The following is a 27,986-nucleotide window of genomic DNA, read 5'->3' as shown; positions in this document are numbered from 1 at the left end:
AAAAAGGGGCCAGCACAGAAGAACACAAGGCAAAAAATACGATCAACATCTCAAGGGACTTCAGAGTCAACAAGAATAATAAGAGTTTTAATGGAAGGTAAAACTCCATTCATTATTAAATTGTTTTTCTGTTAGGTATTTATTGATGGAAAGACATTATGGCATGTATTGAAAGAATTAATAACAAATCAAGTACTTATGTACTATTTATTTAACTTATATTAAAACCCCATAATTGATTTCGTCTTGCGACATATTTTATTCGTCTAAGTTTTACTTAGATGACATTTCAATATGAACTATGGATATAATATGGAATGTAGATGTTTTTCGTGCTGATAATAATTTGTATGTCTTCAATATTTGATTCGTATGTACCTACCTAGGTACTTAATATAAAAAGATTGGACGGTGCGTTTAATCACTAAATTGTCGAGGAAGGTAGGTAGATAATTAGTAGTTTTCAAATTTTCTTTTTACCCGACTGTCTTTTATTTGTACTTTAATATTGTCAACTTTACATAGGTAGGTAATTATTTCGTGTTATTATTATTAGAACATGTTGTCAACCAATCAGGTACTATTTTAAATGTGCTAATGAAAAAAAATATACCATAAAAAATGAAGATTTCTATAAAATGCATTAATAAAATTTTATTAAAGTTTAACTGTATATATTATAATACATTATATAAATATTAAATTGTATACGAAGTTAAAAAAATAGTATGCATAAGCATAGAGGACGATTCAAAGGGTAAAGTAAGTTTAGTGGTATTGTAACACCGCATCTTTCGTAAGTCACTTTCCGTCATGTATACTAAGGACAACATTGGTGGTTTATGTTATTTTGCCAATTGTATTTTGTTTCTTTTATAGTATTTGATTTCAATTTCTAACGTTAACAGTTATTGCATAACAAATCTATATCATCTTGTGGCGTTAGTGCATATATCAAGTGAAAATATGTGACACTGGGCTGAAACAATGAGACTGCCGAACGATTGATTCCTTCAATTAAATCTACCAGCTGATAAATTAGGTAAGGTTGATCACACTTCATTTGATTCCATTCTATTTTCGTTTACCTGTTGTATCTAATTGGTTTTTCGATAAAGCACTGGTCGAAGTAAATGATGTTTATAAACACGAAAAGCCATAGGTAAAACGTATAGTCAAAAGGGTTGGTAACTTTTAAATAAATCTAAAAAAAATACCAAACTCTTTGATTTGTTACCTAGTCCAATAAAATCTAAAGTACACGTAAACTATTTAACTTATTGTAATAAAGTTGTATGTAATCTAGTTCTGGCAATGGTCAAGGCTACAATGAAATTGTAGGCCAGTATTACGTTTTGGGGCAGTGGTCACTCCTGGGATTGTTGAGTAACATTCTCTTCCATTGCAGTTTGTTTGAGTAATTTTATAGTACTCCATATCGTTTTTTGATCGAGATATTTTGAGACCCAAAACCAAACCAAAACCTAACACAACCAACTGTAACCCAAAAATAAGTAGGTTGTGTTAGGTTTTGAGTTTTTTTTCAGTAGATTGTGTTAGGTTTTGGTCCGGTTTTTGGTATGAAAACACCTTAACCACAATGACAAGATGGAATATTATAAAATAACTGTTGTTTGACCAACTGCTGGTTCTACGGGTGAAAATGTATCCTTATTTTGTTTCAATATCAAATTTAGATTTATTAATGTTGCCATATTTATTATCTTGCAGTTCAGTGCAGCTTTTCATCCAGCATTGAATACTGTACAGAAGTTCGTAGCGCTGTTTTTAAGTTTTCCTACGAAAATTGTTTTTTTTTGTATAGTCAAATGATTTCAATTCAATTGAAATAAATTATAAACCAGGTAAAGAGGTAAACCGCTAACGTTTATATTTGATGTGAGTGAAACACGTGCCACATTTATTTTTATACATATGGCGAATACTGTCTTGGATTACCACAAAGTAAATGCTGAATTTCCTAAAAAGATTAATTCAAATACTACATGGATACTTCATACAGCGAACATTACACATCGTAAGTTTAAAGCTTTCTGCCCATGGAGGTATTTAACTGTCTTGGACTGTCATAAACTTAGTATCTAATATTTTCCACACAGTGCTGCGTATATTAATTATAATTAATGCAGTAAACTTTGGAGATTTAGTACTAATATAAAGTCGAGTGACAAAAAAAGGGGATTACTTCATTTTCGATATTAAATATTCTGGCAGCCTGTAATTATACACACTTCTGTCATTTCAAAAAATTTCACTCATATTTCAATGTTTTGTTTTGAGTGTAGCCTAGCAGCTAGCATGCTGTATCTCTAGTGATAAATGACAGACATGTTATAAACAATTAGAAACTAATCGGTTCCGTGAGCGATGACGGTGATTTGCAAGCTACTGTTTGGTAATTTAAATTTCAGTCGTGTCTTTGAATATCTAATGCCTAAAACATCCACACCATGTAAAAATTGATATATACATGAAATATAATGTGCTATATTATATGAGTCGCTTAGTTGCCAAACCCGCTCTGGGCGATTTTTCAATATTAGTTTTGAATGTACGTATGTGTCCACTCTGTGGAGGCCCATATGGCCTTATTAGGAACGGACATGGTAAAATATAATATATATGTATATATTGTGCTATATTGATTGGTCTGGTCTACCAGCCTATCGAGGTGCGAGTTTTACATTCTGCCCGGTTTTATCAAAAAATCAAAATGATTATTGAGTTGAGTCGCCAAAGCCACTCTAAAAATAAATAACAATTTACAAAATCCTGTCAACTAACTAATTAAGCCTTCTATACTTGTGAATTATTGTATTTTTATAACATAATAATCGAAGGAAGTTGTTTTTACTATCATATTAATTTTTGTATTAACGTTAGGAGAGTTTTGTAGGAGTAACAGAGTTATTAATGTTCAAATTGTTTTTAATTCTTTGATTATATAACACAATCTCTTGATTTTAAATAAACATTGATCCTCTTACGTATACAAAATAAAAATTATTTTAGATAAACACATGAATGAAAGTTAAATACATGCGATGTGATATATAAATATATACAAATATGGGCCGCTACTGAATTACCGTTTCTTGTCGTCAATGTCCAATGCCGTGTCCAAATTGTCCTGTTGACAAATGTATGACACCAAACCTGTTGTGTTGGGAAGTTATTGACTAAACCCGCTCTTGTGATAATTCAAATGCCTTTATTTGTAATACTGCGCCACATAAATTGGATTTAACGTTTTATTTTACATTTTTTTATGTACCGGAAGAAATATAACAACTTAAATTACATTAACAATCATCGTGAATGCAGATAACAGTTTTTCATGACTTACTCGAAACTCAAAAACACCTCTAGAGCGGGTTTAGCGACTAAGCGACTCATATATGATTCATCAAGGAAATACTCAAGAATGAGCTAAACAGATTTTCAAAATTGATAAAATGATACTAGTCGAAATTCACTCTATTCAATATTTATCTAATAGCTTATATAATTTGGTTTAACATAGCCATTTCCATCCCAGTTTTATCAGAATTACCAAAGTCAGGTTAGTTATACACTTCGGGAGAATTTCCAGTTCAAATGTATGTTATATTTCCAGCAGCGAACATTCAAAAATTACAAGTTCAAGACGATCAAAGTGGTTACATGTAAATTGTTTGTATGTAGATCATCATAATATACAGTTCACTGTGAGCTATTGTACCAGAAACTGATGGCCGTTAAGCATTCAGAATAAAAAAATGACGCGTTGTTCGTGGATTATTTCACGTGCTAACCTACTTTTGAATCATTCATAATTATATATAAATATATATGATAATATTGTATTTCTAATTTACTTACCTACCTATTTTCTTCAGTCTTTCCCTTGTATACTGTGATTTTTATTACATATTTTTTACGTGTTTCATTTAGACATGAATTTGATTTCAATGTTATTATATGGCCATCTGTTTCTGATACAACAGCTCATGGTGAACTGTGATGCGAACTGCATAAGTGTACAATTTTCGGACACAGTTGGAAACATCACTTGAAAAATATAAAGAAAAAAAAGTCCTACACAATACAAACAGCGAAATACTTTACATAATAATATGAATATTAAGAAGAAATAACTGATGTTCTGATTTCCATTAGCCAAAATGGCAGAATTCTCAATTATAATATTATCATGTATATGTCAGAAATAAGTAAACAACCATTCCGGTATAAAAGTTAATATGGGGCTATTGGTTTTCAAGTTGGATATCACCATTTTTGTTGTTCATTTTCTTCACAATTCTGGTTATTCAAGTACATACTTTCAATGTGTAAGTTCATTAATTGTCGAATTCAGCTCCTTTTACTTCTTCTTCTTCTTCTACCCTGTCACGTCCCAACATTGGGGCATAGGGCAAGCACAAGTTGGCGCCACTTCCCTCGGCGCCTCCCACCATGTCAGACCTGCAGCACGTAGGTCGCTCTTGTAGCACCGCTGCAGGGTGAGGGAGGGCCGGCCACGGCGACGAAACCCTTGAGGCTGTGCCACAAAGGTACGAAGTGCCGCACTCTTTGGCGGCATCTGGAATACGTGTCCCAGTTACATAAAGCGTCTCTTCGTGATAACTTCACCTTTTACACCTTTTACTAGTAACAGAGTATTAAACCAGCGGGTCTATTCTATACACAAGGCGACTATCGACCGCTAAAGTAATCAAGTGATAGTATTTATTACATATTTGTATTGAGGTATTATAATTATTACGATAAGTTAGCCATCTAAACAGTCAAAACTGTCTATCTCTCTCTAAATTTTATCACAGCCAAGAGAGGTGCTGTTAAAATATAGCACTTATTGCAACAATAGCGGTCATAACATAACAACATTAGCGGTCGATAAGTATAGAATAGACCCACAGAGGTTGGTTACAGTCATTCATCAGCCGCCATTATTTATATTTTTAGACCAACTCTAAACACGGTTTTCTAATTTAAGTTTAAGTTTAATGTGTTTTAGGGAATTTTATTTCCTTCATAATGCGTAAAAACCACAACAGTTGTGGTTGCACTGTTATTGCAGCAGGAAAATTGTATTTTCAAGTTTCAGTTTATTACTAAATTAATTTGTGCAGCTGAAAGGATTACAACATGTGACAGTCGACTCAAACTGATTACATCTGTATTATTTTAGATATGGAATCACTTTGGTGAGATGACATGCGATGAGAAGATGACTTCCAAGAAGGTAACAAGGAAATGGGAGTCGTTTGCCGGCCGCAACAAGTTCCTGTGCAACGGCCGGCTGATGACCGCCCCGCACAACAGAATATTCTACCTCACCGTACTCCTCATCACTAGTACCAGTATATTGTTTTTTATTTTCGAGTAAGTAACTAAATGTCATCTACTACGATAATTGCTATAATTATGATACATAGAACACTAATACTTATCCTATTCAAACATTACATATCAATTTGACTTTATTGTGCTTGATTACGAACATTGACTGAACGATGCCGAATGGCATAATCCAGCATGCGGTAAAGACTCCGTACTGAACGTTTATTTAATATTTATTATGATTTAATAATTTAAATATGAGAATTCACTTACCTAACATAATACAATTGCCATGAATATTGTGAACCAATTTATTATCCCATCCATAAGTAACAAGATTAGAAACTATCGTCATCATTTCATAGTACGAGGGTGGGTCAATAATTCCTTAGAAAAAAGCATTAAAACAGTTTTTATTTTTGTATTTTTTTTTTATTTCTCAACATAATCTCCTTGGAGCTCAATACACTTGGTTATACGTTTCTCAATTTTTTTTAAACCGTCAGAAAAATAAGTTTTCGGAAGGTCCTCAAAATAAGCATTTGTCCGATCGATGACTTCTTCATTTGAAAAAAAACGTTGTCCACTTAGCCATTTTTTTAAGTTTGGGAAAAGGAAAAAGTCACTGGGGGCTAAATCTGGCGAATACGGTGAGTGGTCGACCAATTCGAACTTCAATTCTTCAATTTTAGCCATTGATCGTAAACATGTGTGAACACGGGCATTGTCCTGATGAAAGAGGATTTTTTTCCTGTTTAAATGAGGCCGTTTTTCTTCAATTTTGTTTTTTAGCTGGTCCAATAAAGATGCATAATAATCCCCTGTTATTGTTTTTCCTTTTTCCAAATAGTCAACGAAAATAATTCCACGTGCATCCCAAAATACAGTAGCCATAACCTTACCAGCTGATTTTACGGTTTTTGCCTTCTTTGGACATGGTTCGCCTTTCGCAATCCACTGCTTTGACTGTTCTTTCGTCTCGGGAGTATAGTGGTGTATCCATGTTTCATCTACAGTCACAAAGCGACGAAAAAATTCATCCGGATTGCGTTGCATGAGCGACAACAGGGCTTTAGAGGCCACCACCCTATTGCGTTTATTGTCGACTGTGAGCAAACGCGGCACCCATCTTGCAGAAATTTTTTTCATGCCCAATTTGTCATGTAAAATAGAAATGACGCTACCTTTTGAGATCCCTGTAACCTCAATTATCTCACTCAACTTTAATCTTCGGTCACTTAACACCATATCGTGGATTTTATTGATCATTTCTGGTGTAGTCACCTCTACAGGACGTCCTGAGCGTGGTTCATCCTTTGTTGATGTACGACCACGTTTAAATTCATTTAACCAGTTATAAATAGTTGCAAGTGAAGGAGCAGATATGCCGTGAACTAAATCCAACTCATTTTTTATTTCCTTTGCTGTTAACCCTTTTATATTAAAATGTTTAATAACAGCTCTAAACTCAATTTTCTCCATTTTTGTAAACAAGCAAATTTTTTTTTTTAAATGTACGAGAAACACACAACAACCCGACCAATCTGATTGAAACTTCGCAGCATACTGAATCGGTAGTGCCGCTGCATGAAAACAAACCGCTTACAGTACTAGTCGCGCCACCTGTCGGCTTTTCTAAGGACTTATTGACCCACCCTCGTATGATATATTGGTCTGTAGTTGTAACTAATATTTTTATGAAGATAACTATCGTCACACGTAGGGAGATTTAGAAGACTCCATACAAAAAATGATTTCAAGGTATTCAATTTATTTTGAATCTTTTGAGTTTAGCCGAATATGCTAGGATAAATTGATACACGTTATTATCTACTGTAGGTTTATTATAATACAGTAGAACCTCGATTACCCGGATTTTTGATTATCCGGATTATTTTTAATATTACCGATATGTCATCAAAAAGGAAACGTGTCGTATTATCATTAAAAGATAAATTGGATATAATCGATGCTTTCTAATACTCTAATCTAATACATATGGTGTCGGAACGTCAACTATCTCGCATATAAAAAAAACAAAGTGAAACTATTACGAAGTTTACTAATTGTTTAACGTCAGAAGATGGAAGCTCAGAGCGGAAAGTTATGAAAAAATCAGGATATAAAGAAGTCGAAGAGTGTATTTTTATGTGGTTCATACAAAGACGAAAGAGTCACATTGGTAATACAACCGATGGATCAGGGTGTAATAGAAACATTCAAATGTTTATATAGAAAACATATGCTTCGATGATCATTGCTAGCAGACGAAAATAATGAAGAAACAGTTATCAGCTTCTACAAGAAAATAAATTTAAAAGATTGTTGCTACATGGCAGCAGATAGTTAGAATTTTTTTGATGTGTCAACTTTGAAAAAATCATGGAACAAAATTTTGAAAAGACCATTTATTAGTAAGTTATAGTAACGCGGTAGACCTGCTTTAAGCTTTAAGGGGGGACATGCTCAGTGTAGGTCAAAATGGAGCTTTTGTTCTATTTTCAAAGCATGATCCTGGACATACCTTAAACGTTGTAGATAATCTATTTATATAATTTTGAAGCCTTATTATCCTTTATATTTATTTTAAACATTTGATGACTGCAAAAGTATTTTTATTACATAAAATAGTATTCTTTTAAACCTCTCGCTCTAATGTTTTAGAATATAGTCATATTTCAGTACATAACTGTGCAGTGGTGTTAAGATTTTTTACGTTTATTAATTTTTAAACGCATTTATAAAACCATCAGTATAATTTATATCGACATTATTATAGTGAAATATTTACGATAAAAAATTATATTGATAATCTCTGTGATCCCAAATTTGACAAGAATTTGGCATTTTATTATTCAAAAAATGGGCAAGATTAACACATTTGAAGATAATTCTAAAGATAGTCATTATAAGCTATGTCTTTGGCCATTCAAGTGTGATAAACATCCTACGAATAATGATTGCTTTATAATAATTATTGACCTAAGAATAAGGTAGTGTTTTTTTGAAATACGCCATTTCTTTTGGCATTCCCCAGTGGTTAAGCTACAACATACGGCCATAGCCATAAATTGACAAACTATAATTGAAGTAGGGAGTAAAATGATGTTAACGTGCGTGTTTGAACATGTACCTAACCAATTTTTTTTTTTTTTAAACGGTACATGTTCAAACACGCGCGTTAACATCATTTTACTCCCTACTTCAATTATAGTTTGTCAATTTACGGCTACGGCCGTATGTTGTAGCTTAACCACTGGGGAATGCCAAAAGAATGGAGGTGAATCGAGGCAAATGACAAGTTATAAGTAAAAAAGAGTGAAACACAATTTGAAATCAATGTGAACTTATATTTTACCACGTTTTTATTAGATCGTATTCTTGTTTGTTCAGTACAAATTTTTTCTTGTTTGTCCAAATCTTGCAATCGATTTTTAACTGACTTGCCGATTAGATAAACATTTGAAACTTTTAGAATATATCAGAACACAATGACAATGCATTCTTTTAGTACTTTTAGCCATCTTTATACAGAATTGAATTCATTTTCAGTTAATTCTGTTTTGTAATTCCTAAAAAGTAAAACACTATTATTCGTTGCTAAGGTTTGCACGGTGGCCGCGCGGCTTAAGCGTTGGACTATAACGCTGTGGGTCCCAGGTTCGAATCCTGGGTCTGGCAAGTACACATATTATTTTTCAATTTGTGTCTGTCAGGGTATGGACCTAATAGGTTGAGCAAGTGGCTGACATCCGTTTCTCGTAAAAAAACAAAATCTGTTAATACAAACCTCTACTCTGTGGAGGCCCATATGATCCTATTAGGATCGGACATGGTCGAAAGAAGGGTTCCTAGCAACTAAATTATTAATGTGTGTTACTATGGAAATCAATATGAAATGTCAAAATGATATTTCAGTATTCTATATTTATTCAGTATTTCTATCAAGTACAAAAAAAAGTATTTATTAATGTATAGTATTGTCAAGTTTATATGATTCAACAAAAAATTTTAAAACGTGTATAAAAAGTTCTTTTTATCTTGTAATTATTTATATCAAGCACCCTCAGTCGATAGTAAGTATTAGTTTTCAATGTCTATATAAAAATTGTGCCCATGGAATAATAGATACCACCAAGAAAGAGTCTATTTCTGTACTAAAAAATATTATCGCACTATCAAAAAAAAAGAATACAAATTACTATACTCTGATACATATTTAATTCACATGTATCTTGTAACAATTGATTTCACACATTTATAATTTCGACACTGACCGCTGTATTAACAAATTTAAATACACAGCATGCCTCAGCATTACATTGCAATGCCTCTGTCCCATTATGATCATTGGTTACGTTTACTATTTCAGCTGTCCATTTTTGGCGGAGAGAATAACATTTGCAATTCCATGCATTGGTGCTATTTTGTTTGTATTTACAATGGGGTCTCTCCTACGGACCTCTTTTAGTGATCCTGGGATCATACCCCGCGCCGCACACGACGAAGCCCGCTATATAGAAAAACAAATAGGTTTGTTATTATATTATGTCATAAATCAATTGTTTATAATTTCCAGAGACTCATATTATGATAACATGATTTGTCAACCTTACAACAACTACTTATTGTATCTCATTAAAATTTACTAGGAAATAATTATCATATGCAGCAGGTTTTATTATTTACAGTACATGGTATATTTAAGTATGAGTGTTTTGATTTTATAATGTTTATTGTCTGCAGTATTTCGCATATTGCATATAATTAGCTAATTATTGCTACTTGAACCAATATAAAGTATTTTCATACCATACCAATTTCATTGAAACTCATCATTTGCCTTAGGGGTCTATTAATCCTTTCTATGCCGCAATTAGTTAATTGATAGTAATTAAAGGAAGAATCGGTGTAATTAAGGCGTCCAAAGACGCTCTGGGCACTTAACCGGTTAAATGATGTATGCAACACAATTTTTGTTATATTTTGGCTTTCTTGTTCTTCCATGTACATTATAATATGTTCATCCTTTACTCTTAATATGAAATCACAATTATGCCATCCACGTTGGCTATAGAATAGGTACATTTAAAGTTGTTGGAACGATCTGCCAATATTATCTTAATGCAATAATATCAACAAAGCAATTTGATTTAAGTCACATTATACATTGCTTAAGTAAAATCATCATAAACAATAATATTATGATGTTGACTTGTTTTTTCTAGAGGTTCCCAATTCGTGTAATTCGCCCACGTTGAGGCCACCCCCGAGAACAAAAGAGGTGTTTGTTTGCGGGCAATCGGTGAAACTAAAATACTGTTACACGTGCAAGATTTTCCGGCCGCCTCGTGCTTCCCACTGTTCGCTATGTGATAATTGTGTAGATAGATTCGACCATCACTGTCCATGGGTAACTAATTATCATACGACATAACAATAGAATATGATAAAATATACATACAAATAATAAGGATTGGCATTTAGGTAATCCAAGTGAAAATTACTGAAAATGCTGAAAGCATTATATAATTCCTTTAATCAGAAATGAGTTTAAGGGGGTGTAATAGGTACCGGAGACATGCAGTCACGGAATTACAAGTCATGAAATTAAATACTATTGTGATACTAAAAACAATATAAATTCAACTAAAAACTATAAGAAAAATAATAAATATTTTTTAAATTCAAAGAAAATTTTTTACACAATGAGTGATAATTGAATCATTTATTATCATTTATTTTTATGAGTGAAATTAATTTACTTTAATATTAATTATACCATCAATCCAATTTATATTATAATTTAAAAAAATGGTGTTTTTAGGAAATCTAAGGTTTCTAATTTGAAATCCTAATTGAATTGCCCTTTAGTGATGATGATATATTTATTTAACGAATAATTCACAAGATTTCAGATTGTAACAGTCTTTTTATTGAACATAGATAATAATTATGAAAACTCTTCTGAGAAAATAAATAACCAATAGAAAAAATCCTTTTTGAAAAAAATACAACACCCAGCAGGTTCGAACCTGCGTCTCTCAGGTTTCGCCCCCACGCACATTGACCGCAATGCTATAGATATCCTATCTAATTGCGACAAATTTTAGCTAATGGCTCTTGAAGACTGACTCACTGAAGCGCTTTCCAAATTGATTTACTATTGGCGATCGACTTTATTACTAACCGACGTCACGGATCACTCTAATATTTTTTGTTGTAACTTACTTGAACTTGTTGATAATTTAATTAATTTTTTTTTTTATTCAAAGAATAATTCACAAGATTTCAGAATATAACATTCTTTTTATTGAACATACATAATTTTTTTCTATTGGTGATTTTCTCAGAAGTGTTTTCAAAATTATGCAATTTTTTATGTTTAGTAATATTAAATTACCTTTGAAATTATTTGTGTTGGTGTAAAATTTATTTATAGACTCCTGATGACAATATAAATCAGGAAATATTTTAATAAATTACCTTTGTTTAATTAACTACCATACATTGTTTTATGAAATCAATACATATAAATTATTGTTAAATTTTTCATTGAAAATGCACCGACAGTCATTCTCTGCACGATTGTGAATTAGTCATTGATTATCTGGTTTATTATTATTTATAAGAATGTGCTCTAAAGTATAATATTATTATTTTCAGGTAGGGAATTGTGTTGGAAAAAGAAACTACCGTTTCTTTTATATGTTTATAGTGTCTCTCGCATTCCTCGCAGTTTTCATATTCGCTTGCGCTATAACACATCTAATATTATGTAAGTATCTTATAGTCACACAGTCACCTTCATTGAAATTAATTAAAAATCTAAGTAAGACACTGGATAGGTATTCTACATATTTTTATATATTTCTTCTTCAACCATGTCCGATCCTGATAGGATCATATGGGCCTCCACAGAGTGGAGGTTTGTTTTAACAGATTTTGTCTTTATGAGAAATGGATGTCAGCCACTTGCTCAACCTATTAGGTCCATACTCTGACTCATACTCTGACTCATACACAAATTCTTTATTATTAAACTATGGTGTTACTTCCTTTCCTAGGCACTCCTCGTAAAGAGGGAGGACAGGAACAATATACGAGTTATTATTGAAGAAAAAGCTTGGGTTGTAATGTAAAGTGACTGGACAGCACACGTTTATTTGAACATATTAGATATTAAAAGCTACAAAGCTACGTGGCAACAAATTATTTATTTATTTTTGTAGCCAGACAATAATGACCATGGAATGAATCTTGAAAAAAGAAGTACAAATGAAAACTTAATAGATCTTAGGTATCTGGAGAGACAAGGATGGGATATTAATTGCGAAAAGGGATGCCATGACATGCCTCCAGGCTTCAGATACCATTTGTGCACACTGAAACACATTAAGAATGCCGAAGAAGACAGTTGAAACCTATTTTTAATTACATGTAAAATACGCCAGTCACTTTGATTCTCTTATTAAACGTTGTTATAAATTATTCTGCCTATATAATTAATTATTGAACTTTGCAATATCTATATTAATCAATATAAATAAAAGTGAATTTTAATAATTTTTAATTTTTTACAGTGGCCCGCGATCCACCAACGAGGGCTTTATTGGATGCGTTGCGTGCAAGTCCAACGTCTGCAATTGTTTGCGCTGTTTGCTTTCTCTCCGTTTGGTCAGTTCTGGGCATGGCGGGCTTCCACACATATCTTATAACCACTGATCAAACGACTAACGAAGATGTAAGTGTACAAGACAGATGACTGATTAAGTTGTCTCTCATTTCTCATTATAACCAATAATAGTCAATTTTAAATCATCACCATGATGTAAAATTAAATGTGTGATGCAGTGTGCATTTAATTTTTGTTTTTTGTTTTTAGATAAAGGGTTCATTTTCTTCGAAGCGAGGTCAAGATAGTCCGAATCCTTATTCTCGAGGTGGAGTATGTAGTAATTGCTGGCATGTGCTGTGTGGACCTGTGGCGCCGTCTCTTATTGACAGGTTTTTGTTTCAATAATACGAATATCAATAGAATAAACTAGCATGCTATCATTTTTGATATCACCACTTATCTCAAGTGTCCATTTAACCCGATTCTGTTGGATTATTTTTTTTATCGATTTTTTGAAACAATAGTTATTTTATTTTGACTATTTGTTAAGGATCAATCAAATCTGCTTATTGATTAAGATAAAACAGTTATTCGAGTTTTATTTTCTGTTACTGAGAGGTGATGGAACCATAGATAGCTATTTTTACCAATTTAAATATTCATGTTCTCAGGGTATCCTTTTGCCAGTGTCCTGTGGTTAGTGACGTCAATATCCATTTCAGTTTTTTTCTTTATAATATTTATATTAATGAGATTACGCAATAGCCTCTGGTTTGGCTTGATGTATGGCTGAAATTCCTCCATGAAGACATACAAGCTGGAGGACTCCACTATGTGGTCTGTTGCCTGAATCTCACCACACTCGCAAAGTGAGGACTCATTGAATACCCACTTATGCATAAATATTATTATCCGGCATGTTAATTGTCATTGAGGGGATAATTAATTCCTTTTATTTTTATTACAGACGGGGTATTGTAACGAATGAATTCCGATTGGAAATGGCAGTAGAAAATCGACCAACGGTAAATGTCTTTTTATTATATTTTAATTTTAATCGAATCAGTGTTATGCTCAAATTACATTGACAGATTCCGTCTGGCCCGACCTTCTGCCCTGATTCCCGAAAGCTATTATCTATGGTTACAAATCACTTTTCTAGAATAGTGAGGAGCAAATTGGAACAATTCCTATTTCCATCTGCCACGATTCATCTACAGCCTTAGCGAAGATTGCCGAGAATGTACGAAAATATCCGAAGTTACCGCCTGCTTTGCGAGTCACTGCGCCATAGTTAGCCATAGTTAGCCATGCCATTTTGAATTCATCAATAATTCAACTGTCAACATCTCTCTCTCCAGTAGACGTAAATTTAATATTTAAGAAGGTCACTAACTCCAACATAATATTTGTTATCCGATAGAATTTGCTTGATATGTATTTGTGCAGTCTAGCTCCCTCATTGGCTGAATTCAAAATTGTTATTAATGTAACAACGTGGCCTAAAACAAGGCGCTTGAATATACACGTTATTCGGACATCTTTTTGTTTAATTTTCAACTACCTACGTTCATTTTTATTATTACCAGTAATATCTTTATCCGGATAATTTATACGATGTTATCAAAAATTGGACGTGGTATTTCTTTGAATCGACAGAGTAAGGAAATTATTATTACATAATGCAATAGATTTTTTAAGTCACACTTGTACTGTGTTTTTGGCCGTCACCCGTTTCGTCGAGTGTTTTACTGTGTTTAAGGATTAAAAAAAAATCTATAATCAAACATTATTTGGCTTGGTTTACGCAGGATTTAACTATTTTTTTAAAAACTTACAATCACTATCTGCCTATTGTAGTCTTAGTTCAATGAAAACAAATACTTATGACAGGCAAATTTTAGTGTGCACTATTTATGTCAGATTTTAACAGCCTCATTCAGCCAAAAATTCATCAAATTTATACAATATTACACAAGTTTGTTGTTATTTTTTAAATTTTTTATTATCATTTTTATGTTTGCATCGTGTGTAATGGCTTAAGATATACCTGTAATTATTATTATTAAGAAAATATAATTTTAAATGATATTATCTTACACGTTTTATTACATATTTAAAATCTCAAGTCCATAGTATTGATTATACTATAGACACTTTAGAGCAGATAGTGCGAAGTCCAATAATTTCCCAATTATGAATTAATAAAAAATAAAACAGTCTAACCTCGAATGGCCTTTACAATTCACAAATTTAGCAAAATAATTGAGGATATCTGAACAGATTCATTTGTAGAGACATTTGACTGATTGTTTTGGTCCTCAAGACGGCAAATAACTGAAATGTAAATTAATAATAATAAGTATCCAAATTCAAGTATTTTTTATATGTCAAATAGACTGTACTTGCATACAATATATTTATAGTTAGCTTTGACAGCTGAGTGTTGATGTAAAAATGCGAAGGGAAACTGTTCAGTGTAGCCACCAATCTAACGAACAAATAGTTTTTGGTTAACCTATATTTAAAAATTTTTTTTTCCGACCATGTCCGATCCTAATAGGATCATATGGGCCTCCACAGAGTAGAGGTTTGTATTAACAGATTTTGTTTTTTACGAGAAATGGATGTCAGCCACTTGCTCAACCTATTAGGTCCATACCCTGACTCACACAAATTGAAAAACAATAATATGTGTACTTGCCAGACCCAGGATTCGAACCTGGGACCCACGGCGTGATAGTCCAACGCTTATGCCGCGCGGCCACCGTGGGCGTAATTATAGCAGCACTATGTTTATTTTAAACCAATCAATGGCAAGGATCAACGCGATCGAATCGTTGCGTGTAATTGCTTATAGTGTTAAGACGATTGGTCACGACGGTCGGTGTGGATCGTTGGATCTGGTTGGATCTGTGGTAATAATATTTTAGTGGGATTATAATACGTATGTACTACACATTTATTATATGTAGACAATTAAATTCAGATTGGTGTCCTAACCACATAGGAGGTAGTGAATTTTATTATAATAATGAAATACATTTATAAAATAATTAACTTGGGGTGCCTGGTGTTTTCTGTAATTGGTATTTAGAATGGGGGGGGGGGGGGGGGCATGATTTGTGCATTGGGGCATACATTCACTTTCATGGCAGTTTGATATAAATTTTTCACTTATGTGAGGCTTGCTTTATTTTTTGTACATTTAGGTCTTTAAGTAGATAGTTGAAGTAAAAATTATAGGTACCTACTTAGGTACATTATGTTTTTTCAATGGAGTAAGAATCCATTGGATTGATCGAATAGCTAACATCTATTTCTTGTAAAATGTATTTTAATATAGGTATAGGGAGGGGCGGGGGGCTATGGTTCAGTAATCGCTCTACTGAATGAATTGGGGCAATATCATTGTACGTAGACCTGTGAAATTAAATGGAATTTAATAATTACTTAACAGTCGGCAATAAATATGGTTCATGCCCCAAGATTATCTTAAATATGCTTAGTTGGCGAGCTTATGATACAATATTTTTTCCTCTATCACTTTCCAATGAATGACTAGAAAACATTAAGTATCAAAAGTATTCTTAGGTACTTGATATTGTATCATTCCAAATAATATGAAGGATAACCATGTATTTTATATGGAGGTAGGTAATATGAATAATATGACAAGAACATCCATAATTGTGATTTGTGATATATTGACAGGAAAATATAAAGAAGTATGGTGGTGCATAGAAAACACGATTTCGAAAAAGATATATTTCTGATTATGTAAATTTTTTTATGATTATGCTCGATTATGGAGTGCATAAATCAAAGTGAAAATGTTGATATTCAACAAAACGGTGTTTAAATAATAAAGTAATTATTATAGGGATACTGTTGCTCACACTGAGGCATTAAATTTGGCAATGAATAGTGAAATAGATTCTATGCATGATAAATTATCAAATATAATGTGAAACAGAGCACACATTAATTAATGTTGGTATTTTATTGTTCTATCGTAAGTTTAACATGTATTTTATGATTTATTATTTTCAGGTTGTTTCTATACCTCCTCCGATCTCGATAGGTCCCACTTATGCCAAATATCCTCTGCCGGTGTTACCCAATGGTAAGTACTTTAAAATTTTTTATGTTACAATATTTACTTTCAATGACATTGTTATTACACAATATGTAATCACTGGCAACGTTTACATCACAAATAATTTGTCAAAATGATAAGTGTTATTTCATTTCCACGCGTAGAGGTGAACGAGCCCATCGGAGCGTACATGAGGCCCCACAATGGAAGCTACACAAATCTATACCGAGTAGAGGAGAGGGACGGTGAAATGGAAATAGCCGAAAATGTACCGCCGCACAATGAAAGTCGTGCGAGCTCGTCCCATTTGAAAGACCCGCACGGGACAGTGACGACTGTGACTCCCGACACCAAGGAGAGGCATCTGTATTCCAACCTCACTGATTCGGGATACATGAATCATAACTTGGATTTAGATCCTGTTGTGCTCACAGGTGAGGTTATGTCCTTACAATTTGCCATTTTATAAGTCAACGGATAACCTAAGTTTTAAAATTAATTATACGAATTAGATTGAATATTTATTTGAAGAGTTAAGAAATTACACACATCAGATCAGATTAAATTGGACCCACAATGCGATCCAAGTATAACACCATAAAATGATAAATTAATTATTAATTAACAATAATTATTTACACGTGTGTTACACACTACTTACATACTGTTTTATGCTCACGGTACGATTATTTAATATGAAAATGTATTCAAATATGAATGAATAATATAGATTGTATATAGGAAAATCACTCTTCAAAGGATGGGTCATAATTTTTATGCACATGTAAAAGATTTTATGAAACCATAAGGAAGTTACTGGTTCGACCAATGTAAATCTTGCAAAATCACCCCAAAGATTACATAGGTTCTGATAACCTGTCATTTTCAGGATCTAAAGAAAATTTAGTGTCTAGCAGAGAAGCCAGACAGCACATTGAAATGCTTCACAAAAGCGCGCCATCGAAACTGCCCGCCGACCCTTCTTCCCAGAATGTCAGCTACAGACGAGAGAGAGAAGCCGTCACCCTCAGTGACGAACTGAACCACAACGTCAGAACTCCTCAGAAGATGAGCGGCGGAGAATCCATTGTGGTGACCACCCCCACGCAGACGCAGACGTGGGCGGACAGACTGCCCCGGACCGACAACCGCGTTAACAACAACAACAACAACGGCAGTGTCACCGTTCTGAGTGCCAGTAGGCTTCGTCTTCTGCATGACACCACCATGATCGACACCGCTCTGGACTTGGACAGCTTGGACGGGTCCACCGTCTCCTTGTGGCCCGCCACCGTCTGACATCAGGACACGCGGGTCATTCACATGTAGCATAGGAGGTCGAATAACCCGCGCTTTTTCAGCATACCTTTTGAAATCGATTCTGAATACCGATCTTCAAACAGGCACTCGGTGCATCTCAGGATATGTGAAAATGAAACATTGAATATTTAAAACATTTTTAATGGTTAAGTGATCTTTATCAGTGGACCGGAGTCACCAAAGGTAAATGAATATTTTTGTGTTATATGTATGTGTACAGTGAGAAATGATATATTTTGATTTGGTTTGCCAGTATTCATAGGGTTGGCTTTTTAAGACTTTTGATAAAGTTTCATTTATTTAGTAGATGAAATACCATAATATTTTGAATTTGAATTTTTCAGAAATATTTACTCCGTTTAAAACAAGCGTGAAATGTTATAAATTATCTAGAAATTTGTCTGCTCTGGTAAAGTGGGTTGATTCTAGAATATCTAGACATTTTGTAGCTGTTTTTTATACTAAATACAGTAAACCTCGATTTAATGGATTTTTCAGTCTATTCAATTCATACACAATATTCGGCGCATGTGATCACACAGCAATGCGTGTGGAAATTGGTTATGTTATCGCGTGATGTGACTTATTACAGCAGTTTTAAATGTATGCCGTCCGATGTTCTGACATGTAAACAGCATTTTTTTGTGTTCTTATAAAATTAAAATTTTGTATTGTGTTTAAACACATTATTTATTTGTGTGGGTAAATACATAAAATTACTAATTTGTTAAATTTTAAACATGCAACAAACATTCGGAAATATACTTTATTATATATCGTCGCTTAAGAAACAACACCGCGGAAGTCAATTAATAAAAATTTTCAGGGGAAACAAAAAACGTCTCAAAAAATTGAAAATTGATACCTTTTAACTTATTTTTTTTTTGTGTTTAGTTAAAAGAAACATTTTTTTAACTAAACACAAAAAAAAATATGTTAAAAGGTATCAATTTTCAATTTTTTGAGACGTTTTTTGTTTAATTAATTGACTTCCGCGGTGTTGTTTCTTAAGCGACGATATGTGACTTTCAGCTTTATCGGATACTCACTCAAATTAGTCAGTTACATCGAGGTTTTATTGTATGTAATTCGAAATACATATTTATACAGTACAGTAAGTCCTCGACTTACGTGATTAATTTGTTCCGAAGATTTTCGTGTAAGTCTAAAAATTGCTCAAGTCGAATAAAACTTATAATCATGCAATTTTTTACATAATATGTGGTAGTTTCAAAGGATAAGTGAAAATAAAATGAACCTTCATACATACATTTAAGAAAACATTATTGATTGATGAAGTGGTTTGTTTTGCAATCCCCAGCAGTATTTCCACCAAGTAAAAGGGTTACGGCTCGTCTTAGGTAAGCGCGTTCGGCGGTGCATTGAGCGGCGCGCGCAACTCAAACGTATAACCTTATAAACGTATAACCAAAAAAAGATGTTGTCTACGAACATTTTCACACACGGTTATACGTTTGAGTTCCGCGCGCTGCTCAATGTGCAGCCGACTTTGCCCACGTAAGACGCCCAGTTAGCCTATCTATTGACACTTTGAAACCTGGCATAGATTTTTCTAGTTGGGATATATTATATTATGTCAGATCAGGCATTTTGTCCAATAAGCCCAATTCGTCCACATTAAAAATTTTGTTGTGGCAGGTAATCCTCATTTTTATGATTTCTGCTAGACTCTTGATGAAATTCATAGCTTCCTCTGTATCTGCACAACTTGGCAGCCTCACCTGTTACTTTGATGTTGTGTAGTTTATTACAGCTTTTAAATTTTTGAAACCGTCTGTGGCTTGCAGTCAATGTATTAGTATCAACACTGTCATCATTTTTACACTTTACGTCTTCAAAACAACTCAAGACTTTATCCTGAATGAGTATGAGAGTGGAATTTGTTGTTGCTGTATATATTCCATCCATATAACCAATGTGCTTTCCATTTATTCTATTATTATTACTCTTTTCTTGGTATCAATAGTTTGCATTACTACTAATTTTTTTACATGATCCGTAATATATAACATAATATTTTCTGAAAACACAGCGCAGAAAAACAAATTGCAGCAAAAAAAACATATTTTTAAAAATCGCGGAAGTACGAATTCACGCAAGTCGAATTCGCGTAAGTCGAGGACTTACTGTACAGCAAATGGTAAAAAAATAAGTAATTCTATATTTGCCCGACTGGCATTTTTCATTTTACAAATGATACATTGTCGTAGTGAACGATATTATGGATACGAGTTATAATAAATTGACATCTTGTCCCTTGCTCCTAAAATATTTCTGTAAGTAAATAAATAAAATATTGTCGTAAGTGTCTTATAAGAAAAATGCATTTTTTTGAAAGCCGCCAGTGTTTTCTGTCGGAATGTTACATGTCGATATAGCTTTCATTAAGCTAATGTCTTTGTTTTGATCCCGTACTAATTCCAAGTTACATTAGTGTTATGACCGGATTTAAACACATAACAAAAATATGATCTCTCGAGCAATATTATATCAGTCAAGAGCGGTCGCCCCGTGTCTGAACCCATGACAGAGCTTCCGGCTTTAGCCTGGTGGACAGGTGAGAGTCTTCTAATGACGATATGCAGGTATCCGGAATTACCATGCATGCAATGGTGATCACTGCAATATAATTGGACAACGATTGAAATATTCTCGAATTGTGAACGATTGCTATATTACGAACTCACAGAATCTGTCGCACAAATAGAATATGAAAAAAGTAACTATTTTTAAATATCATATTATTATTGTAATCTTGTTGAAGTCAATTAGTATCACATATTTGTTATATTTTGATAGTACTTTTCTCTTGTAATTATTATTTTTTTATATATTAAGTAATATCAATACTAATGTTATTTACCGTCAACAATCGGTGGTATGCTATTATAAAATGACATACATTACATTACACGTAATTCTTGTTCAATGAAAATTTTCATTCCGTAAAAATTGTCTGATAATTTAAATGTAATCTCAAATCGCTTTATTTTTTAATCAAAAATAATGTAAAACAAGTTTTCAATTCTGTTATAGTGACATTCCTTATGCGTGTGAATATTCGTTAAGCAAGAGTTAAGTGTAGTTATACCGCACTACTTTCACGTTTAAGGCTCCGATAGACCAAAGCGAAATATTCACAGCGCTGACGGTGATGTTTGCTAAATCACTTTTACTGTAACACAATATCATCTGAAGATGAATATTTTATTGGCCAATAAAATCAAATCTAATCATAATTCTTCATGTCATGCATAATTCTTGACAGAGTATCAGTTTTTTTTAATTTGTAGATTTGATAGTGTTTACTAATTTATTCGAAACTAATTAATAACACAATTGGCATTTTGTACTCTCGGACAGTTCGGAAACCATTTTAATGTATATGTAGCTTCTATAATTTAAACATAATTATAGTAATACTTATCATTTTTATTTAATTCTTTTCCAATTTCAGTCCATATTTTGTCTTCCTTCTGTTGGTTTTTCAGTTTTTATGAGAAAAATCATATGCATGCAATTGGATAATATCAAACCATTTCTATTGTCTTTTATATGCGCTATGATGTTGGACTGCCGTGCATATCACCACTGTGATTTCACTTTGGTCTCTGGATACCTTCATTTAAATGACTTTGACTACATTATACATTATCAAGTAAAAATGCATATCGGATAGGCATAGCCGGTACTAATTTTATTATTATAAAGTTTTGAAAATAGTGTGCGCGTGTGTCAACTCATTACTAATTTATAATAGTATGTCAGCTGACAATCATTTGATTGTATTAAATTGTCATCTTTACCACAGAGAACAGAATGTGGAAGCGATTCGTATTACAAAGTTTTTTCTTTGAATTTATTATTATTTAGATATGTAGTACTAATATTTATTAGGTTTTATCATATTGTTCATCCGAAGAGTTGGTAAAAAATGTGATTTTAATGTAGGTGCAACATGAGCTTCTTAGTTATACCAATTATATCATAATAAATGAATTTAATCATAACGGATCGTCTTAGCATTTTTCTTTTATGATTTGTGCCTTTGGGTTTTGCGAACCGAATTATTGTGATGATGTATTTATTCTGAAGTATATCCAATAATTAAGTAACGTGACATATTTGTAACATGTTTTCACGAATGAGCACCTCATATTATGTATGTACTAATATTTTTTTTCTTCATAAAAAAACATTTTTTAGTCTTTCGAAAAGGATTTAGAATGTCTTCTTTTTTCTTGTGAAGTAATCTATCATATTATGTAGGCACAGTTATATTAGAGAATTTACTGTGGTAATACGTGATACAGTCGAACTCTGTTATTACGATCTCAGACATTGTGAGATCTCGGATGTAATGAGGAAACATTCGTTGACATTTGGTTTATGATTTTCTCCATACATTTATTCACTGTTATAACCAGCAACATATCGGATATACCGAGCTAAAATACTGTTAATTTGTCGATCGTTTAAAAACATTTCGACCCTAAGCAATAAAATCCGATCGGACAGGATGCCGCCGGGGACGGATTACGTTTATGACACTAGTTAAGTGTCTTAATTGTTGTTTTCGCCGACAATAATGAAAAAGTATCCACGCACATGGTTGAAAAATCCAAGGTTTGTGAAGTCTGTAGGTACCTGTCAGCGTTCATAACAATAAACAACTTCTTTTATAGTTTATGAAGGCCATGCTTGTTTCGGGGATTTTTACGACGGTTTTCAGATTTTTTATTTTTGACTTTTTTTGTCCGATCGCTCATTTAAAAATATCTATTCTCTGATAGAACGAGTACCGCTTATAACAAGCAAATTTAGTCGGTCCCATCTTTGTAATAACCAAGTTCGACTGTAATTTAAAAATATTTTCACATGTAAGTCGGATTCGCCATATATGAAAATAATTTATTTCGGTTTGAAGAAGTAATCTTCTTGTCTGTCCTTATACTTGAATATTTTTGTGTTACCTTCTATATAATTTACAAGGCACTATTAATACAGAAGTCAAATATTTTTCAACTCATTTCTAACTTCTTCTAAAGCAATAATGATTAATTACAGCATTTATCATATATGTATAGTTTTGTTCTCTTTTCGGTGTATATCGCCATATTTTATCAATTGATTTCTCTTAGCCAATTAGAATTCTACTCTGATGTATCAATGTACCAACATTCCATAATATACCTATTTGGATTTCAGCTTCAATCACAACTTACTCGAGACTAATAAGTTTCACTTAAGCCAAGTTAGAACTGGAATGACAATATGAGGTGTCTGTTGTTCAATATTTGTGGGAAACAACGTTATTATGTTTCAAGTTTCAATTATTTGTTTTAACGTGAGATAATTTTTTCCATTGTATTCTATATCGAAATTAGAACCAAATGGCAATTTGTTTCAGCCGATAAACTCATTAATTTAATGTAATAAATACCTATAGGCAAAATAAAATTGGACGTAGCGCTACTTGTATCTCACTTTTTATTTTTTTCCGCATAAGGCACATATTTCCGTGGCACTCTCATGAATTTACCGGATTCTACAGCATGGGAGAACGTTCCCTTATTGGTTGACTTAAACACGCGCGATATCAACCAAGCTTTAAATAATATGAAACACGGACGTGGCACTTTTTGTAATAAATCGAGACTTAAAATATTTTTTTTGTAGGGTTTTGTCGCGTTTTGGAATTTTTCGATCAATACATATTGTGTAAAATTACATAAAGAATACGTGCATATTTTAGAATTAGACGCCTCATATGTCAACTGCAATATTGCTGTTTAATAAAATTCTAAAGTTTTCTCTATACTATAAGTATTACCACAGGAAATTTGATATGAATCTAATGGAAACCTTAAAATATTATTTATTACCAATTGAGTGAGCCCCTTTGAAAAATTAGTATTATCCTGAAACTCTCTTTCTGGGATGATGGTGATTAAACGCAATATGCCACTTCAAACCTACTTTGGTGCTTTTAGTGCCATTTCTTGTTTTTAATATTGATTTTTAGGTGTTATGTGGATAAAATGTATGTCACTTGCGTGTCGTTGGAACTGATTTTCCCAAAACTAACATTATTTCACTAATGCTCTTTTGCAGAGAAAGGCTCAGTTCATTTTATGTACAATTGGTTGAACTTTGTTAAAACAATATTTATTGGGGTGTTCGAATTTTCTTTATTTATATATTATATTTTTTATGAAAATGCTGTTTTTTTCATAGCGTTAAATGCATTAAGTATTTCCCTTTTCTCTTTAATAAGTACAGTCAACAAAAAAAGCTCTCTGACTAAAAACTATTCACAATATGTACTTTGCAATATTCTTCGTACTGAGAACTACAATTTTATTTTTGAATTAATGAGATTTTTTAGTTATATTATTTATTAAAATGTTATATTGGATAAAATTCTAAATGGATACATTTAAATTAAGTTAACTTTAGTAGTGTATTACATTTTTACATAAACATTTTTTTTTATCATGTGTTTAACCTAATTTAGCGTAGATGTACATTATTTTGTGTTTTTAATAATATGTTTAAATCCATATTTTTAAAGCATGTATATGTCGAGCGATAATGAAAACGGTTCATTTGTGTTTATTCAATTTGATTTCTGATTGTTGAATTAGTCTCTCTTCCATTACATTCTTATAACTTACTGACTCTTCCTCGAAAATTGTATTCACGATTTTTATAGAAAAAATTTACATTATTATTTTAAAACAAAGACTGGTAATCGAAGTGGGAGAGTATTCATCTACTGTTATAAAGTGAGGATGATTTTTATACAAAAAAATAATGTTTATAATGTAATGACAATAAATTCTTCTGTGAATTTCAGCTGAGGATTATTTTATAAATGTACAATGTTGTATATAAAATAAAACAACTGGTCGATATGAATCAGTTTGGAATCGTTCGAAGTAGTTATATCTGTAAAAAAATGGTGTTTAAATTTTATATAATTTATTTAATAGGTTTTAGTTTACAACAGCACATTCTATATTATTATTATAAATGTTAATTAAAGAAGATATTGTGATAAACAAATAATTATATTTTATGTCATAAATGTTTCATAGACATATTATAGCCATATCAATATGCAAATTGAGTTTACAACTATCTCAAAAGATCTTTCAGGTAGCGTTAAACTTTCTTTTTTATGGATGCGGTCTATCTAACTGTAAGCACAATTTAATGTTAAATAATAAATAAAGTAAATGTTTTATTTTGCCACATAAAATATTGTTTTACAATAAATGTTTGGTTCTGTAAATAATATATAATTTTTATAGACACTGTATCATTTGACTAGGTAATTCAAGCTAGAGTGGGATGATTTTAATTAGATTGTCATCTGAATATCGTGTGTTGCTGCCAAAAGTCTTGAAAGTCATGTCATGGTGTAATTTTTTTGTAAATTGAAGTTTGACATGCCCTCTATAATCGGGCATAATGCTAATATCTTTGCGCTTTATGTGCATGTTCTATATATCGGACGGCCTTGATTTTTTTTATCTAACATACATATTTTTATATAGACACATAATCCATTGTTAACCCTAAATACCTAAATTATCGACTTACCAAGATTTGTCACCAACTTCACAATATAGAAATTGATATGCCATTTCCTTCTTTCAAACCTATTTTTCAATGTGTGTTTTGATTCTGACCAATTCGAGTGGTTAAAGTCAAACAACGTTATCTACAAAAGTTTTTTTTTTTTTTTTTAATATAACGTTATTTTATATTCTCGGCTACATGATAGTCAAATAACTTTATGTCAATCTTTTCGAGTTTCTTCCTAAATCGTCAGTAAAGTTTGTTGTTTTCATATTTTTTTAAAAACATACCTATAAATTTTAACATTACCATAGGCAAGATAAATGTACAATACACAATAAATTATATTTTGTTGAGTTACAAAACACTAAAAAAAACGTTTTTAGGATCTCCTGTAAAGTTGTAGATAGTGTTGTTTGACGTTAACACATTGGACACAATGGACTGAGAAAATGGTTAAAGTCTTAAGAAAACCTCAATCCTAGAGACATGTCCTTTGGGATGTAAATGGTGTAATGTAAATTATGTTATTGTAGGCCACCATCTCTCCTTTCACTCCTGATCGAATTCAGCTCTTCACTCATGTACAGTGAAACCCCGATTCTACTAGTATTCTACTATTTTCAAGGGACCCTGAAAAATATCGATAAACGCGGGAAACGATAAATGCAGGATATATAAACTCAACTCAGTCAACTCGTTTTTCTCCTGGATTTTTTTCGACGTCTTGAATTATTTTAAGTTTCTCAGATAGACTTCTAGTTTTCTTCATTTTACTTGCGACTTATAAAAATTCGCGATACGAGATGGGAGGCAAGCCTGAGCGGCCTGTGCAAACAAAGCATAATAAAAAGTATCATAAACAATTCTGCGAAAGCCAAATGAAAAATATTCAAAAAAAAACAGTCAATCAGGATAATATTTATGACTGGACCATAATATCTGCACGATAGATCGAGAAAAACGATAAATCGGGGAACGGTTAATGCGGGATTATTTAACATTGTTCTTATGGGTGTTTGGCGGGACTTTCAAAAATGAACGATCCGTGCGGGAAAACGATTTATGCGAGAATGGTAGATCGGGGTTTCACTGTATTTACAAACGTTATGAAGGCTCAATAAATATAAATAAATTCAGACATTGATTCACATACTGTAAGTTGCATTGTCAATCTCTTAAGAAGAGCCTAAAGGATTGACGAGAGGCACTTTCTGAACTGCAACTATGAAGCACACATTGAATTTAAGAACAAAGCAGATCTGTTATTTCTTTGATTTTTGAGCTGGAAATGTCAAAATTGCACACGAAGAAGCGATAACAATGTTGCTGCCGTTTGAAACACCCATTTTTGCAACATGCGTTTTCCACTTTCATGAACTTTTAAAATAAAGTACAGAAATTGGTTGAACTCCGATGATAATATCCAAAATGTTCTGATATCAATAAGTGTCAAAGTTGATGTTTTCCCAAAGACTCATTCAACTGGTGCCGGTAATATCATTGTAAATAAATACATAATACATTATGGGGTAATTAATACACAAAAAAAGTTTCTGTACCCCTGATCATCGATTACATTGCATGCTTTTCAATATTTTGTTATAAACTGATTTATTTGAACTCGGAAGCTTGTATTCCTAAATGTTCTACTTATTTTAAATTTAATATAATATTTTTTCTATAAACTCGCTACTTTTTAGAATTAAAAAATAAATCGAAAATGGGTGTAACAGGATAAGACTAAATTATTGAAACTGAATGACCCGACCCTGCTTGATGTAATAGTCAAGTGATGTTTGTAGAATTGATTAATGATGAACATTGATCATCTTTCTATAATCATAATGATTTATTTCATTCGGATATATTTTTGTAAATAGTATTTTTATTCCTGTACATAATCATTCCAATTTTGTTAAACTTTTCGGCCCACGCAGGTTTTTTTGTGTTCTCTTTAACTCAATAAAATTTTTA

At 32.3% G+C, this 27,986-nt stretch overlaps 1 protein-coding gene across 1 annotated transcript; it reads left to right on the top strand.

The window, feature by feature from the left end:
* Positions 1-803: 803 nt before the first annotated feature.
* On the top strand, positions 804-27,986 carry app (Palmitoyltransferase app). The gene is made up of 11 exons (XM_085952550.1): positions 804-1,042; positions 5,213-5,406; positions 9,737-9,897; positions 10,593-10,777; positions 12,031-12,142; positions 12,948-13,108; positions 13,250-13,371; positions 13,950-14,007; positions 17,036-17,108; positions 17,246-17,515; positions 17,971-27,986. The coding sequence occupies exons 2-11, from the start codon at positions 5,234-5,236 to the stop codon at positions 18,378-18,380; spliced, it is 1,725 nt and encodes a 574-aa protein (XP_085808676.1). The 5' UTR covers positions 804-1,042; positions 5,213-5,233; the 3' UTR covers positions 18,381-27,986.

The sequence above is a fragment of the Rhyacophila brunnea genome, unplaced genomic scaffold (assembly GCF_057557595.1).
Source record: "Rhyacophila brunnea isolate RB1 unplaced genomic scaffold, BYU_Rbru_1.0 scaffold_3, whole genome shotgun sequence".
In the NCBI taxonomy this organism is placed as follows: domain Eukaryota; kingdom Metazoa; phylum Arthropoda; class Insecta; order Trichoptera; family Rhyacophilidae; genus Rhyacophila; species Rhyacophila brunnea.
This window is presented reverse-complemented; position numbering and strand designations above follow the sequence as displayed.